Source organism: Carettochelys insculpta, chromosome 24 (assembly GCF_033958435.1).
Source record: "Carettochelys insculpta isolate YL-2023 chromosome 24, ASM3395843v1, whole genome shotgun sequence".
In the NCBI taxonomy this organism is placed as follows: Eukaryota; Metazoa; Chordata; order Testudines; family Carettochelyidae; genus Carettochelys; species Carettochelys insculpta.
In genome coordinates, this window is record NC_134160.1 from 2,601,119 (window position 1) to 2,619,001 (window position 17,883).

General features: G+C 41.7%; 1 protein-coding gene across 5 annotated transcripts in view; it reads right to left on the reverse strand.

Annotated features, from left to right (window-relative positions):
• Positions 1 to 3,332: 3,332 nt before the first annotated feature.
• The window catches only part of THRAP3 (thyroid hormone receptor associated protein 3), a 53,494-nt gene continuing 38,943 nt past the window's right edge, over positions 3,333 to 17,883 (reverse strand). For all 5 annotated transcript variants that reach the window (XM_074976626.1, XM_074976627.1, XM_074976624.1 and 2 more), the window contains 8 exons: positions 16,861 to 17,601; positions 13,981 to 14,153; positions 13,277 to 13,388; positions 11,644 to 11,728; positions 9,221 to 9,405; positions 7,022 to 7,220; positions 6,077 to 6,226; positions 3,333 to 4,842 (listed from right to left, as the gene is read on the reverse strand). In XM_074976626.1, the coding sequence (XP_074832727.1) occupies positions 4,621 to 4,842; positions 6,077 to 6,226; positions 7,022 to 7,220; positions 9,221 to 9,405; positions 11,644 to 11,728; positions 13,277 to 13,388; positions 13,981 to 14,153; positions 16,861 to 17,601 (1,867 nt within the window). In that variant the 3' untranslated portion in view covers positions 3,333 to 4,620. The remainder of the gene's footprint in view (positions 4,843 to 6,076; positions 6,227 to 7,021; positions 7,221 to 9,220; positions 9,406 to 11,643; positions 11,729 to 13,276; positions 13,389 to 13,980; positions 14,154 to 16,860; positions 17,602 to 17,883) is intronic.

Genomic DNA, 17,883 nt, shown 5'->3' on the forward strand with positions numbered 1-17,883 from the left:
GGCTCCTCTCTGTTTCTACCCAGGTAGGTAATCTCAGTCTGCAAAGACATGGTCCCCATGCGCCTCTTCAGTGCTTTGGTTACCGGCCTAACAGCAGAACTGTCCTTAACGCAAAACTGCTTTTGTCCAAGGTACAGCAGGAAGCAACGCGGGAGGCAAGAGCGAGCAGGAGTATTTCAGAATTACGGAAGTGTGGTCTCTAGCCTTAATCCTCCCTCTGGGAGCTGCACGCAGATACTCATTCCCATTCTCCCAACTTCATGGCTGTTGCAAAGCCTTTGTGAGAGAGGAGTCTGCTTTTATTGGCACACTGGAATCTCTGGGGCACGTGAACAATGTCTGTTGACTCTAGGAAGCGTTCCCCAGAAGCTGACTGCTTGAGCGGCTGCCCAGGAGAGATTCAAGTGCTGCCCAGCTGATTAGCAGAGTGCTCACAGCTGGCAGCTTGTGTTTCTATGGGTGGTGCACAGCAACACACCTTGGTGCATGTAAAATTTATTCCACACATGGATGGAAAAAAATGAGAGGAAACATTTACCATAGAGTGATGTCAGACCAGCAACAGCAGAAACAGACTCCAGCTGTGATGACAGATCAAGGAGGCAGTTTCACTTGGTGATTGTAACTGCATTTTGAGAGCTATTCGTTAACCTGCCTTTGACCCACTGAATATCTGCCATGGTCATTTTAGATCTTTCAAGTTTTTAATCAAAATGCCTTAGTGCCACATGACAAGTGCCATGCAACGGTGTAGGTCTGTCCAGCAACACAATTGATTACCTTTCTCAACCAAATTTGCAGTCTCATAAGAAAAAGTCAGTTTGACAGGAACTGTTTCCATAAACTCATACAAATTGACACTACCCTCCAATCAGTCAGTTGATCCTATTTTTTTTTTTTTTTTTAAAACTCAGGATCAATATCAGACCAAGAGGCCTTTAATGAGTCAGGTCACCCTCTTTACTCTCTTTAAATATTGGCACATTAGCTTTCTTCCTGTCTTCTGGACCTTGCCCACTCTTTCAAGAGTTACTCAAAATCAAAGTAACAGCCCAGTAAGCTCCTTGGCTTGATCTTTTAAAATTCTTCCATGAAAATTATCTGGGACTATTGATTTTAAAATGACTTAAAAATCACAACTAACCTTAGTAGTAAGCTGTTTAGTAAGTTCCAGAGATTATTGAACTAGAAAAGCTCTTATGATTACATTTTTTCCCCTAAATACAGCACAGAAATACTTATTAAGCACGTGTGGCTTTTTGATGTGTCCTAGTAATGGATTAACACCATTGCTAGGATTCTTTTAGTTTTCAATACAATTAAAAAGCTTCTTGATTGCTCGACTCTGCTGGCTGTACATTTTTTCCTTGTCCCTTTGACTCCCTTATCCATTTTCTACAATTCATGATTTCTGATATATACTACTTATTCTCAATTTTCCCTTTTAATGTAACTTTTGTAACTGCCTTCCCTTCTACAGGTCAGTTATAAAATAAATACTGCTTTCTTCCTCAATTGTGGTGTTTTGCACATCTAGTCAAGCATTCTTGAACCATTCCCAATCATCACTCACATGTCTGAATTTTTCCCAGATGCTTTGGCTCAATTGTTTTCAAGCTCTGTAAAACAGTCCCTTTCCAAGTATCTGGTTGCAGAGAAAGGCAGACAGACACCTTCCTCTAAGTAGCTGGCACTGGCCAGTCACAATAAGCAGACACTGGGCCAACAGTTGATCTGGGATGAAAACTGATACCTTCCTACTTCGGTGTTACAATACCCAGGTTCTGCAAGATGACATGTTCACTGGGAGCAGTTTTAACAACTTTTTGTCCAATTGTTCCCTGTGTTTTTGGGTAACCACGTTTTCCATGCGTACGTATGTAACTTTCAGAGTCATTACCATGCTAAATTATCCACACCTTCGTGGGCTGAATACACCTACGACCAGCCCCCCCGGGTTCAAGTACCAGGGGGTTAGATGTACTAGGAGGTGTTAACGCTCCTTTGAAGTGACATCAGTGAGAGGCAGTACTTCCACTTTCACACCGGTGACGTGGAATTACCAGCTCATTCTCTGGTGGTTTATGGAGCTCTAAATTTGTGCTGTTTGTTTTATTGAGGGCACACTGGATTGGTGAACGGTGGTGGCCAATGATTGCTTCAGTCTCTCTCTACAGAGGAAGCTCATTTTTGGAGCTTGCAGGTGGGTGGTTTCTCCATGTCCTCCAGTTATCAGTGGATCTCATCAGACATCAAAATATGCCAAGCACATTTCAGAGCAACTGAGCTTTTTACTGTTCCTAGCAAGTGAGCGAGAAAAGCCTTTGAACTTTTACATTCCTCAGCCTGCAGCTCTAACAGCCTCACCACTCCCACAGAACCCAGGAGACAAGACTGGGAGTGGTGAGGTACTGTTGCAGAGACAGGCCATCCTGTGGAGACGAAAGCAGCTGGCAGGTGCAGTGGCCACTCGCTCTGGACATATATATGGCTACCCTAACATCATTGCTCCTAGTTTAAGTGTTACAGTGGAGATGCCCCCCCAGTGCCCTGTGACCCAGAGGGCAAGAACCACATTGAAAGGAAAAGCTGACTGTGCGCTGTGAATGAGTTTCATTTGCTTAAGAAACAAAGTATTTGGGGGGGAGAGAAGCTTGTTCTGCGTGAACAGCAGCGGCGTCCTGGCCAGGGTTATGCAGCGAACAATTCCCACAAGGCAAATCCGTAACGGCGTAGGCAAAGGTATGTTCTACCTGTTACTACTAAGGAGAAGTGCAGCACTCAAGGTACAAATAACCACTTAGTGCCTGACTACTGTATCCAACCTGTACTCTGCAACCCATGGGATAAATAGTCTCTTTCTAGATGTGATATTATAGTGCTGTGGCAGAGTAACATTTGAAATAACACAGGCAACAGTGAGTGCAGGGAGAAGAGCTGTTGTACTCCTCCAAGCAGCTGTCTGTGTGAAAGTTGTGCATTGCCTTGTGGCTAAGTACAGCCTCCACACCTCGCTACACATGTGGCCTCAGAACTTCTTGTTCTGTTTTAATTAAACCCAGAGTTAAGTGCAGCCAGTGCAAACCTGTGAGAACGATGGCTATAACCGTGAGTGCGCCAGTCCCAAATCCCTCCCCTGCATTGCATCACTGTGGGTGTCTCTATCAGATCAAGGAGCGGTTTTTAAAGCCTCCATTTCCAGCAGCCGAAAGTGCTCTATGATTCTACCCTGTCGCTAGACGCAGCGTTTACCACTTTCCATTTCCCCTCTCCACTTGGGAGGCAAAAGGCTCCAGCTCCAGCAAAAGAAAGAAACTGGCATTACACCTATGGCTTATTTATTGTATTTTTATTCGCATGAGGAGTTGAAACAATCTTTAGGGGTTTACTAAACAGGAACTGTTCAAGTCAAACAAACTAGTTAGCAGGGAATGCAGGAGGCGGGTCACGGCAATCCAGGGGAAGGCAGAGCTGGAGGAAGAAGAGGCTGCTGTCTTTTTACAACATGTGCACACACTATACCCGGGCATGAATGTGCCTCTCCTCCCAACAGGCTAATTGACTATTTGCTAAACCGCTTCAGAACATTGTAAATGTAAAACTGAAGGTAAAAGAAACCACAACTTTCCTTAGCCAGAACAGGAGGGATTTACTTTTTGTTTTAGAAAAAGATTAATAAAAATATTGAAAAAATTCTTCTCCTTTTATATATTTTAACCTAGTAGAATTCAGGCGTTTCTTAGAAAACTATGTTACCCTGGAAAGAACATTCAAGTTCACAACCAGCTGCAAAGAGGATACACACAATGCCTACAAGCAGTTGGGGATTCCCACACACAAGAACCAGGTCTAGCAGCATATGCACTAAATGAGTGAAGAGCGGGGGGCATTTTTGCCATGCTAAGTTTAACTTTCAGCATAAAAGAAAACAAATCAGGTGGTTTTAAAAGGCTCTAAATTCAACCAATACATACAAAAAATTAGTTTTTAAAAATAAATCAGCAGTTTGGTCCCAACTCCAAGTTAACATTTAGATGTTTATTCACGTGCGTCATTTTTTACTTGTATGAACCAAAAATAGTTTCCAAAATTAGCCATCTTGAAGTGATGTTAGTACATATGCAAAGGCCTAAAATAACTAGAGGATGAATTTAAAAAAAAAAAAAAAAATACACAAGAGGGGAGAAAAATGTAAGCAGGTGAGTTACTTCCCACCATTATCATCTCAAATTATAAAAGAGAAACAAAACATGTCAAGATACTGGGTTAAGTTGGGCACTAACTGAAATCCACACCATTGCCAAAAAAAAAATCTGACCATTTAATAAGGTCACCAACAAGAGACAAAATTTAGGATCACACTCACTATGGGACCTTATTCTGTCCAGAAGGTAAAGTCTTTGGGAAGATATACTCCAAGAGTGGATCCAAATGTAAGTGACCAATCCCAGTTCACATGTACAGAAGTTGAATTTTAAAAACACAGTTAATATCATTTCCAAGCTCCTCTGCAGAGCTCCGCTCAGCACTTCAGCATTACCCTGGCAGAGACTCCAACATGGCCTCATTGGATCCTCTTCCTCCTGGCCAGGGTTCCCTGGGGACACGCAGACTCCAGGGCTAGTCAGCAGCTGACTGGAGGTTGTCCTTTTCCTCTCTGTTCTCTGTTCCACTTTCATCATCCTCGATTTCCCCCTCTTCACCACTAAATTTGTCGTGGGCCCACTTGGGGCTGGTGCTCGACTTTCTGTACATGAAACGACCTCTCCCTCGGGGGAAGGTGCCCCGGCCTCGGCCTCTGTTCACCCACTTCTCACCACCTTCGCCCTCCCGGTCATCGTGCTGCACAGGAAAGAAATCAGCGAGGTCAGACACTCACAAACCACTTTCATCAATAAAAACAAACAGGCACAAGAGCATCCCCTAAAATAATCTTGACCCGTTTAAACAGTGCAACACTGCAGCACAAAGCAGGTCTCCCTTCTGGTTAGGCAATGTGGGCCAAGTCAGGTGAATAGTGAACTCAGTACATTAAAGTAGTACAAGTACGTTTTTGTGTTTGACAGTAGAATCTGACTGAGGAAGCAGGAGAATGACTTGCTTTTCCCATTTTTTGTGCTTTTTTTTTCTTTCCTGGCACAAAGCTTTTGGCAGTTTTCAGGACTAAGTAGGACACTGGTGACACCAACATGCTCCACACTCAAAAGGAGCTCACAGCTTGGAAGCTATTTTATGGAGGTTTCTAACATGCGGTTATGTTTGTCCCGCTAACCCTTCTCCACCATTTTCAGATGCTCTTTTGATAGCGTATATTATGTTTACAACAAATTTCTTGAAAAACTTTTGGGAATATTTTGCATAAGGTATACTATTGGAACAGCCAATTTTGTTTAGGGTTATGGACTGGTTTCATGATCCAGAATACTTCATCTAGGCAAATGCAGCAGAGACCAATCAAATACATAATGAAGATGTCTTTAAGAGCAATCAGAAGAGAGGGCAGGAGAAGAGATATTAAGAGTGATTTAGAGCGAAGCCATATTTATCCTTTATAACAACTCTGAAGAAAAATTAGACAAATCTCAAATATCCAACAGAAGGGAAGAAAAAAGCTAGTTGCAGTAAATAAGCCCTTTAAGCTGACACTAACTCAAAAATGAGAAGTCCTCAGAGAAACTCATGAATGAAATGAAAATGAAAGAGTGCAACAGCCAGCAATGAAAGTGAATAGCATTAGCCAACTCCAGAAGCAGACCACTGCATGCAGCTGTGAGATAGATTCTAACTAGTTAAGATGCATTTTCCATACTACCCATAAAGCATGTGCTCTTCTACTAGGCCCTCCCAATTTCAGTTAGTGGCAAACAACGATCAGAACTCCATAGCTGTGACTGCGAGCAGATTCCTAAAGGCTTCTAAAGAGATGGGAAGGCAGTGACTTGAGAACCCCAGAACTGGACTTTTAGGTGGTCTGATGGTTGTTGGCTCTCTCACCTGATGACTACACGACCTATAAGAATACACAGAATGGACGGCAAGGAATGTTCATATACAGCCACATTCTCCAGAAACGTACCAGGTAATACTTTTTACTCTTGGGTGTGTATTCTGGGTCCCATTCCTCATCGCGGTTTCGCTTCTGAAAATCATTGCCGCTGCCACTGTTGTTGTTGTTATTGTTTCCCGAGAAGGCGCCTCTGCTCCATCCTCTCCCTCTTGCTCTGAACTGGAGTAGTAGCAAACAGAAGAGTTAAAGAGGGGCAGGGAGAAAAATGCTTAGAGAAATGGCAATAAGTCTTTTCCTTCACGTAGCTCCAACTGTTCCCATGAATACCCCTAGCCTAGCCACAAGGTGGCTCTCAGACATCTACACTATCATTAGCTGTTCGTAATACTTTTGACCTTATCTGATCATAGGTACCCCTACCAAGTACACAACTGTGTGCGCTTGTGCAGGGTGTGCACGGGAAGGCCTCTCACACGTGCAAAGTGCAAATGCAGCAAGCCTATTTCATTCCAATGCAAGCTGTTTCAAAAGGAACCGGTGCAACTACAGTCAGCTGCATCATTAAGACGGCTTAATCGCAAGGTCACTGACACCAGCTCAATGCGCACACAGACATATTAGTGCTTACTGGGCTGGATACAGTCTCAGGCACCATCAGCAAGACTGACAGTTTCAATCACCTGAATTTAGACTGGGTTGGAAACTGGGAGCCACTGAGCACATAGAGCGTTCCATAAGGGGAAATAAATCTCACTATTTTGCTCTCTCTCTGTTTTCTTCAGGTTTCATGTTGCTTTATAAAGCACCCACAAACCTGCCCGGACACCTGGCACAGTGCAGCATTATCCGTATTGGTACAGTATTATCAATATCCACTATGGAGTCTGGACAGAGCTGCATTAATAAATAGAAGCACTTTCAATCACCTTTAAGATCACGCTCAACCTGGTAAAAGCAGAACTTTGTCCAGCGGCTCATGCAAATGTTTTCTGTTGTTTTTCAAGTGTAACTTACGTAGGTCCCTCTAGCTCTTCCTCTCTCACTTGGGCCAGGGCCAGCAAACTCTTTTGTCCCGAGCCGGGATTTATCAAAGCCCGTGGTACTCTCCTCCCGCTCCTCGCTCTCCTCTGGGTACTCCTCTGCTTTGTATGAACGAGAAGACTGTGAAGATGAAGAAGTGGACCTGGATCGTTCACGCACTCTCCTGTGTTTCCTGTACCAGGGATTGAAAGGGGAGCAGGGGAGAGAAAAATCACCAATGTGACTGCTAACTTGGTACTGTCCTGTCTTGGCTGTGAAATCACACTAACGCTCCCCCCTCAACCATGTCAACACACAGTCACGACTGGTTAAGAGCACAGGATCAGCTACTGCATATAGCTCTGTGAGCTCACAGGACAGAGCCTTTCCCAGAATTTGTTCTTAAAACCATTGACAAATTACAAAGGAGGCACCTTACGCTTTTCAGCTTATATTATTTGTAGTAAACAGAAGCACAACAGAGAACAGAGCCCACTGTGCTGTGCTAGACACTGTACAAACACAGCTGGTACCTGCCCAAGAGCTTAAGGTACATCTAGACTAGGTGGAAGGTCAGGGTTCATCTTCTGGCCTTCAATGTCATGGGCCTGCTGGAAATGCACAAACTAACTATCTGGGGTCAGCACTTGACCCCTGCACTCCTCAAAACCATTTATAAACTGGCATAAATCTGGAGTGACTAATGACTTGAGATTTCTTTCATTTCTTCTCTGTTTGATGAGAGTGGGGATGGACAAATACTTTTAGCTGCCTTAAAATGAGACATCTCCCATGAAGATGGCAACATAAGTCAAATGCAGATAAGTTGATTCTAGGGATGCAATTGCCACAGCTAGAATAGCATATCTACAATCAACTTGCCTGCCAAGTGTGGACCTGCCCTTAGAGACTACACAGAGAAGACAAGGGAGGAGAGAGACAGGACAGAAAGTGATTTGCTTAAGATTACATAGCAGGTCGGTCACAGAGATGGGAATAGTATAACCTGCGTCTTCCGTCACCCTGTCTACCAGGCCATGCCGTCTGATTAAAGGGTGCTTAAACACAACATGGAAAAGATCTCCTGAGACTGAAGGACAACTGGGGCACTCCTGGGGTCAGCTAGAAGTTTTGTCTCAAGACAGAGTGAAGTGGAGGAGACTTGCAGATGATCTATGCTCCACTTGGACTACAAGGGTTTAAGTCAAACTTCCGGAACAGCTAAGCAGCAAGGACCAACTTATTCCTCCGACTGGCCTTCCTTCTCCAGTAAGTATCTCAACATGCACCATTAAGGGAGGAGAAAAAAGTCCACTCAACAGATGAGGCTCTTTTTGTTAAGAGTTTCCAGCTGAGGCACACATTTGTAAAAGAAATCCAGCTAAGTTCTGGGTTATATGAGAAACTTATATGCAAGGTCATGTCACTCCATGGCAGGACCAGATTTGCAAACTTTGCCTTTATAAAAAGAAAAAAACTGTCACATGGCTGGAAGAACACTACAGCACAAGTCTATGAGGCTCAGCTGTTGCCTGGATCCAGCAGAGCACTCAAGCACGTTTAACTTGAGGCACACAAAGTCATGATGACTAATAAGAAACCTCATGATTCATGGTAAACTCAAGTTGTGTGAAGCCTGACTGTTGTCTGCATTTATGAATATGCACTATAAGGCTACTTTCTCTGCCAGTTTTGACAGGCATACAGTGTCATTCAAAAGCCAGCAGCTTACAGATGAGCAGTAAAGATGTTTTATGTAAAAATTAAGTCACCACTGAACTCAAAAACACATCACAAAGTTTCTCCTGGATTTCAAACAAGTCACAGTGCCAAAATATAGTTGTGCATTAAAAGGAAAATGGAACCAATAGGAAAGTATTAAGTGAATTTAAGAGTTCATCACTTTCTCATTCTGGGTGAAGTGAAGGCTGCAATGAAAAAACAAACAACCCAGTAATCTGCTCAGCCTGGCACAAGCAGCCACCTTCAGTTTGTGTTTCTCCATTATTCCACATGTGTGGGAACTGTATCTCCCCTTTGTAGCTCTGTGCCTAATCACCCCAGGCAAGCACAACCCTGCTCCATTAGTTACAGCAGAGGCATGCTACCAGTTCCGTAAGGCAAAGGGTTCTTTCTAAACACAATGTGGCACAGATCACACAATAAGGAAGTGACAATTAGCCTCCTACATACTTCTTTTTTGACCCTTTGTGAGTTCTCTCTGGTTTCTCAGTTGATCTTTCCCTTGAATGGCTGGAATCTCTTGAGTCCACCGATTCTCTCGACTTCTCTCGTTTAAGATCTCTTTCCTTATGTTTTTTACGACGTTCAATATCAAGGCGCAGATCAACTGGGTCATCTTTATACTTCCCTTCAGTCTGCAAAGGCAGGGAATGGGTGAGAGTTTAACAAAAAGGTTTATCAATTCATCAAAAAAACTTTAGCACCATTACTTTGCTACTGTCTGCATAGACTTCTGGAGGGCATGAGTTTATGAAACAACCATAAAAAATGCAGAATGATTCACTACAATAATACTACATCTTCATCCGAAGTCTTCAGTTTTCCTATGTCACACACACACACACACGCACACTTCCCCCAGCTTTAAAATAGTATAAACACAGCTTTATAGTACAATGGGGGAGGAGGGAGATACCAGGAGACCAAAGATTAACCTGAGCTATGTATCACAGCCAGTGAAAACTGAGAATGTTAGCAGCTAATGGTCTTTTAAAGGGAAGTCAAGTCCAGGTGATTCTGTATCACAAGTGGGGCACATATGCAGTCCCAGCTCTTCATGTCCTTGTGTTCCACAGGGGCCTGCCACTGAACAACAGAATTCCTCCCCATCCTCCCAAGTCCTTAGACAGACCAGACCTGGCTCCATGAAGGGCAGAAATTTTAAACTGCTAGACCAGAAGGCAGCACCAAAGAAGAGAGAGGCAACAACTGTTTGCCACTTGGAAGATGTTATTCTAACTACATGGTTACTGGGTCAAGTGCTGGAGTTACACACAGGTCTGAAAAACACAGCTAGTGAATTTATTCTGAGAAATATGAACATGTTTGGAATCTTGTTTTAATCACTGTCAACTGAAACTTCATATTCTTAATAGCAGAGATCTTCTCTATGAATAATACACCAGTCGCACACTCTCAGAACTTGGGGATATTTTACATGAGATTTTCCCCTCTCTCTCTCTCTCTAGCAGGTCCATTCATTTAAAGCACATGGTGCATTATGAAGAAAAAACAGCTAATAACCAGGATAGGAACAGGTACAATCTCTTAAGTTAATGAGTAATTTTCAGGGTGTATAAACTTGTCTTAGGATCAATTTCCAAGTAAGAAATTGGCCTTTGGAAAAGGAAGAGAGTTACTGGTTTCACTGAGTATGCTCTGGAGTATTTGCACAGTGCTCTGCTTGGGAACTGCATGACTTGTACCAGACGATTAGATTTGTCTTAAATTAAATAAAAAGAGGGATTAGTAATTCTCTAGCAATTAAATTTTTACTTACATGAATTTCTAAGCACTGTTTTTGTTTAAATAAAGATTAATTTCAATTAGCAGCAGGAGTGGGAGTTGGTGCTTTGTTTGTATTGTTTGCTCTTCCACTTTCCCCAAGCAAAGGGCTTTAACTGTTACTCAGAGCAAAAATGCTCCCAGAATGATGGTTGATAGGTAAGTGACAAAATCTTAAGCAGCAGCCTGATGTAGCACAGAAGACAACTATTTGCATCTGTAAGGGCACATCTCTTTCATGGAAGGCTGGAGAGCTGTTTGAAAACCATGTTTTTATACACACAGCCAAGCTGGCACTCAGAGATCAGGCCCATCAAATTCATCTCACCATCGTCCATGTCAAGTCACAAGTGTATTTGGAAAAAGATCAAAAACAAATACGTGAAACAAGTAAGGTTTCAGTAGGACTGTTTAAATCTCTTCATTGTAAATATGTATGAAAGTGAACAAACAAAGGTTAAACAAAAAATGTAACATTTTAGGTTAAACCATTTTTATGGCTGCTTATAGGTTGTACAATGGCTTAACACTATTCTACTCATTAGAGCTAATAAAACTGGATTCCTGGGGCCTGTTCTGTCAGAACAGGTGTGAAGTGTTAAAGCAACAGCAATCAACAGAAATGATACAGTAAATTGTTAGAACAAAATTGGTTATCTGCTTAGTAATAGTGTATTTTGTTTAGATATGGATTTATTTTTACTTTCCTTTTTGACATGCATGTCGTTCGAAAACATGGTTGGAAATATCGCATGTATACAATTGATTTAATAATACTTACAAGCAGAAAAATATCACAAAAAGTCTCTTCTCTCATCATGGGTATCATGATTCCAAATATCCTCTCTTTTTTTCTCAAGCTCACCTCAATTGACTTTGGGATCATTAACCATATTCTAACCACTTCACAAAGGTTGTTGATACATTTTTAATAAAAATAAACCCTTTGTAGTTCATTTTTAGAATTATGCCCATCCTTAAAAGAAAAACACAAACTTAAGTAGAGAGTAATTTAAACAGAAACATCACTGTTAAGTTCATGCCCAATGCACTCATTTTGTTCAACTATTCATCAGATCACAGTTCACCTTGTTGCCAGGCTCTCTGGAGCTCTTAGTTTCTTCTTGAGTGAATCCATGTTTTCTGAAAGTACTGGGAGAAATATCTATTCGCCTAAAAGAAAGCAGAAAATGAAGCTAGTACGGCCTTCCCCAAAACAGCATTCACAGATCTTTTAATCCTGATGCTATTTTTAGACAGTTAGTTTCTCCATTATAAATATACCACAATACTTCCTTGAGAGCATTATAATAATAATAATGTATAGAGATATACATATCTCACAGAACTGGAAGGGACCTTGAGAGGTCATCAAGTCCAGTCCCTTGCTCTCTTGGGAGGAACAAGCACAATCCCTGAGAGATTTTCTTTTTTAAAATCATTTGCCCCCGACCCCTAAATGGCCTTCTCAAGGACTGAAATCACAACCCTGGGTTTACAAAGCCAGTGCTCAAACCATTAGGCTGATGAACTGGCCATTACGTGTGTTAAGGACTTTGTATATGGGTTTTCTTACCCATGATTAATTGAGCAGATGCTGAGCATGAGTTACGCTGCTGTCCCCTACAAATCATAAGGGTCTTGTACAGAATTTCACAGAATACTAGAATTGGAAGCAACTTTGAGAGGTCATCAAGTCCAGTCCCCTGCCTTCATGGCAGGACCAAGCATGATCATTCCGGATAGACATTTATCTAACCTGCTCTTAAATAGCTGCAATGGTGGAGATTCCACAACTTCTCTAGGCCATTTGTTCCAGTGTTTAACCACCCTGACAGTTAGGAAGCTTTTCCTAATGTACAACCTAACTCTCCCTGGCTGCAATTTAAGCCTTTGCTTCTTGTCCGAATCTCAGGGGCTCAGGAGAACAATTTTTCTCCCTTCTCTTTGTAACACTTTTCGATTACCAAAAAGAGTGTTTTAACCCCACTTCTCAGTCTTCTCTTTTCCAGACTAAACAAACCCAATTCTTTCAGTCTTTACTCATGGGTCATGTTTTCTAGATCTTTAATCATTTTTGTCGCTTTTTTCTGGACCCTCTCCAATTTCTCCACATCCTTCTTGAAATGTGGTGCTCAAAACTGGACACAATATTCCAACTGAGGCCTAATCAGTGAAGAGTACAGCGGAAGAATTACTTCTTGTGTCTTGCTGACAAAACTCCTGTTAACGCATCACAGAACTCTTGCTGACTACTGCAATGGCAAAACCCAACTGCTCCAAAGAAACAGTTATCTAATAGATTGCAAATACGGTAACTTATTTTTTATACATACAAACAAAAGGGGACTGGCAAATTTAAACTGGATTTGGGCTAAAAAAATCTATAGTGTGCAAACAACATTTAAAAGCACATAAAAAGTTTTTAATTTATAACACCATTATAAATGCTCGAGGCAAAGTGGGGGTTGGGGTGGAACCTGCAGACCTCCCATATAGTAACCTTATGACACGCTGAAGTGTCCCAGTCCCTGAACTAGGCAAATCATTGACCTGGGGCCAGGACCCAGCATGGCAATTGCTATTTTCCCAACTAAATGGCCGATAAGTTTTTTTTTTCTACTGTTGGCTCTTCTTTTGTATATTTAAACTATACCCCACAGTCAATACTAAAAACATCCCTGGAGCTTCAGAAAAAAATGTTAAAATAATGCACCCTACCTGTGGATTTCAGGGCTCTTCTTGTTTTTAGCTTGCTCTTGCTCCATTCCTTTCTTTAGGTATTTTGTAAAACGTTCATTCAGTGTCATTCCTGAAGACCCAAAGTGATGCTCTGTCAGGGTTTTCAGTGAAGAAATATCACACAATTAATACAAGTCAGATTTTAGGAAAAGGCATGAGAGCTCTACCACCATGTCTGCAATGGATTCAGAAAGTAAAAATGTGTAGTCAGAGGACAACTGGATGAGAGTCAGTCAGCCTAGCAAAAGTGGAGGCTACTACCTTGAAATAAAAGAATGGTACCTGCTTGTGTCAATGGTGAATTCTGCCTCAAACCTGTTTAACAATGAATATATTTTTAAAAGCACAAACTAAATTTATGCCAATTCATTAGAATTCTCAAACTATCTGCAGATTCCCATGCCAATCTGCTGCAAAAGTCTTGCTTTTGCAATTTCAAGGGTAGGCAAAACTGCCTTCCCCCCACTGCACAGGTAAATGCAAGAACGTGGTGGAAACCAACCCACATGGTTGCTATTCTACTCTATCACTTGTCCTGTCAGTCAGCAATTCTCTTGGGTAACTAACTAACATGAATGAAATGTGTGTAAAGCTTGCCAACATTATTCCAAGTAACAGAGACAGTGTGGAATGGAAGCAGTGGGGTTAAGTTTTAACCAAGAATGCTTGGGCACTTGACTCACCTTTTACATGGTGGACTATAGTCACTATGTGCTGAGCAAATAATTCAGAAGGGCTTCGCTGAGACTGAGCTGATTGTATATGGTGGAAAATGGAGCGGAACTCCTGCTCTTTTTTGTTGCTGTGTACTAAATCACGACAAAGCTTCCGCTCCTGTGCCAATAAACCGCTTGGACTAGAAAAGAACACATTTTAAAAAATACAATCATCATAAAAGCAACATAAGCAGTTTTCAAACTCTAAGTTGACAACTTTCAGAGCAATAAACAGGCCTTATTCCAGCCACTGCATTTTATGTACTACTATTACGTCATCTGAAATAAATGGTTCTGTGTTTGCCCCTTTTATGGCTTCTGAACTTGGTGTTCCTCTTTTCTGCTAAGGTTCATCACAAACTTCCCTATTTATATGCAGGTCTTATTGCCACGTGCAAATAAGGGGCTGTCGGGCAGCCTTATAAAGGAAGAAGTGTATATTACCTTCTCCCCCCTCCCCCATCATCTACGGCAAGATTTTAATCTCACAAGCAAGAGAGAACTGGATAGGACCAGGTCCAGAAGCTCATCTCAGCCAACTTTTATTTGATGCTCACATGTGTTAAACATCCCAGAACCAGCAAAAGCAACCACATAAGATGGAAGACAGATCTTCACAGACCTGAAAAGGTTGGGTAAGACCTTAATATTGCCCTAAAATAAAGCTAATGAAAGTTGGATCTGTTCGCAATAAATGTGCCTGATCACAATGGGCAATCAGACCCACACTGAGGAGGAATGAGTAACAAAACCAGGAGAGCTGACTGTCCAGTAGTGCTCAACCAGCATCCCATCTCTTGTCTACGTTTTTACATGTGATTTGTGCCAAGCTGCAGTTGGAGGAAAGCCAAAATTCAATTCAAATGCACAAAACCAGCATTTTAGAACTGTTTTTGATTACATAAAGTTACCTTAAAATGTGCTGGATACATAAGAAAAAAGTTCATCAAGACACGTTTTGCATTTAAGATGGACTAAACAAAGGAAGTACAAACTGCAGTGAATGAACTGCTTCGGGTCACCAGAGTCCAGATTTTGAAAAGGTATCTAAAGATGCAGATAATGCCTAGTGGGATTACAACTGCACCTTCCCACTGAACTTAATGGGAGTTAGGTACTTAAGGTGTTTGAATACTTTTTGTAAATCCAGTAGGCATCTCCATATTGTTGAAGCTCTGGCTACATGTTCTTCAAAGTTCTTCAAACTAGTAGATCTTATTCTCTCCAACCAGGTTTTTATTCACAGACTAAAAGAAGAAAGCAAGCTTTTCTACTGTGTCTCTTAATGTGTTTTTCATTTTTGAATGAACTAGTCCAAAACAAGGCAATCGTCTTAGTACTTCTGCTAGCTACACTGGAACCAAAAGGAATTCACGTAAATGTTTTGCAGCCCAACCAGAACAGAAAGCACATACTAAAAGCACTCTCTAGACACTACAAAAATCCAGATATAGATAACAGTAATCATATAGTATCTATATAATAGAGTGATATAGATACCTAGAGTACACAACAATATTTCCCCCATCCTATATAAAAGCAGCACCCTTTAACTCATTAAAATTGAAGAGGGCTCACTGACTACTGTTGTAGTCGGTATGTTTAAATTATTTAACCAGTTACAGCAACTTCAAGTCTTAACAGAGGTTGTCATAATTCAAATTTAATCTGAAACTGACTTTTAAAAACAAAAAAAACTAGTTAGTTGAAAGTCTAATTCTCTTCTTTTTTTTGGTGAGAGGGTTTGCATTCACCTTGCTGCATACAACCCACTCATCTCCATAGCACACATCCAATGTATGGAACTGCTTTAGTAAAAGCAAATCCTGTGGATCAGAAATGTCTGGTTTTAAAGCTCATCCAAAGTGCATTATACCATTGCAATGATAACGCTCATTAATTGTTTGCATGTTGAAAGTGCTGTTCAGATACTAATCCATAAACCCTTATGTTGCATGTCCTCATGTCACTCTCATGCCCTTAGCAGCCATTTTAGTGCCCTTCTCGTCATTTCTGCTGAATTTCAGTGCTCCCTCTAGTGTTCTACAGAGCAAACTAACATTTACTTACTAACCAGCTCTTCCCTTTAGCACACAGGTTGGGAACCTATGTCTCTCAGACTGGATCAGGCCCCCAGGTTACATGAGTCTGGCCTGCGGTAAACCTTGGCACCCTCCCCAGGAAGCATGGCAGCCCCTGAACCAGTGATGGGGGGGTTTTAATTTTTTGTTGTGTTTTTGCTTCCCTTTGGTGTGTGGCTCCTGGCTAAAACAAGGTTCCCCACCCCTGCTTACGCAGAATTAAGCTTTTTGAGCATCCCCTAGTGGTCTCCTGAAACAGCTTACAGAAATTTTAAGTGGCTTTGTGGGCTTCTAGGAGGATCTCATTAGCAATGTTACCACACACTGAGAACAGGAACAAAGCACCAGGCAAACGTACGTTTTTTAAACTGTAATGTTGACAATACAACATTCTGAGTAAGTCTGGACAGTGAGGAGGAGAACTTCATTACTTTTGAACAGGGACTGGTGTGGTCTAAATGAAGGACTGGGATCCAGAAAGTTCTAACCTATTCTCTTCATCTGGATAGCTTAAGGAAAGTCACAAACTTTATGCTTCACTTCCTCCATTTGCAAAATGGGGAGAACATGACTCATCCTCCACACAGGAGAGTCATTAGTGTTAACATTCAGAGATGCATGTGGTCTCTGGAACAAGTGTTGTGTTAGCAGCTGACTGTACAAAATTTGCTTGTGTTTGAGAGAGCACCAGACAGGGTTAGAGAGGGGGTGGGGAAATAAGCTATTGAATCCATTACCTAGAGTTCACTTAAAGGCAAACCCTTACCGTGCAAGATCTTCATCAAAGGAATCCATTCGGACATTGACCTGGGCCTCCCGGGTAATGGAAAAGGAGGATTTGCCAGTGGCTAAGCCTTCTCCTCTGGTTCCTGGCTTCTCCCGACTCTCAGAGGCCTTTCTCAAAGGTGGTGAAGCACTTTTTTCCTGACTTGCTTTGTAAGCGGTCACTCTAAAATTCTTTTCAGGAACAAACCCCTTGTGACCAGCTTCTGCTTTCTTGGATGCTAGCTTGTCCTCCTTTTTAGACCTTTCAGAATAGGGATCTTCCTCCATTTCCTCAGCTTTCCTTTGCTTCTCCTTTGCAGATGGTAGGAACACTACGCCTTCCCATTTACCTGGCCTATCCTCATCCTGATTTTTGCTTGAGGTTGCTACCACTTTAGACATGAATTTGGGCTCATCATCAAACTCTGAATCTTTTCTGCCCTTTGCCTTGTCTTTCTTATCCTGCTCATCCATCTCCTCTTTGCCATAATGACCTTCCTTGTGGAACTCTGCCATCTTCAGCTTCTCAAAGTCATCCCGAAGCTTATAGCGTTTAGGAGACTGGCTGCCACGGTAAGGCTTTTCAGCATCAGTTTTGGGGGCGTATGGGTCTGATTTCGTCTTGCCGTCTGTTAAACCCAACTCAGAGAAGCCTCCCTTCTCTTTCATTTTTTCCTTTTCAACATTTGTTAGTTTCTGATCCTTGTCTTTCCCATTCTCAGTCTTCTGTTCTTCCAAATACCTATTTATAAAAACACACACATACACACACACACACACATTTAAGCAATTCTCTTATTCAGGTACAGACAAGAGTCTTTAATTCCTAAAATTCAAAGCAAGCAAACAAGTTTTAAAAAATTTCCAGTTTTAAAAAAAACATATAGAAGGCTCAATCTGGTCCCTAATAAATAAGGGAAAACGTTAGGCCGGCTACCCTAATTATTACTTTAGAAGACATGAATAAATAGTCAGTGAATGTGCTGGAAGATGGGTATGCAAAATGGATGACATGAGGTTCAAG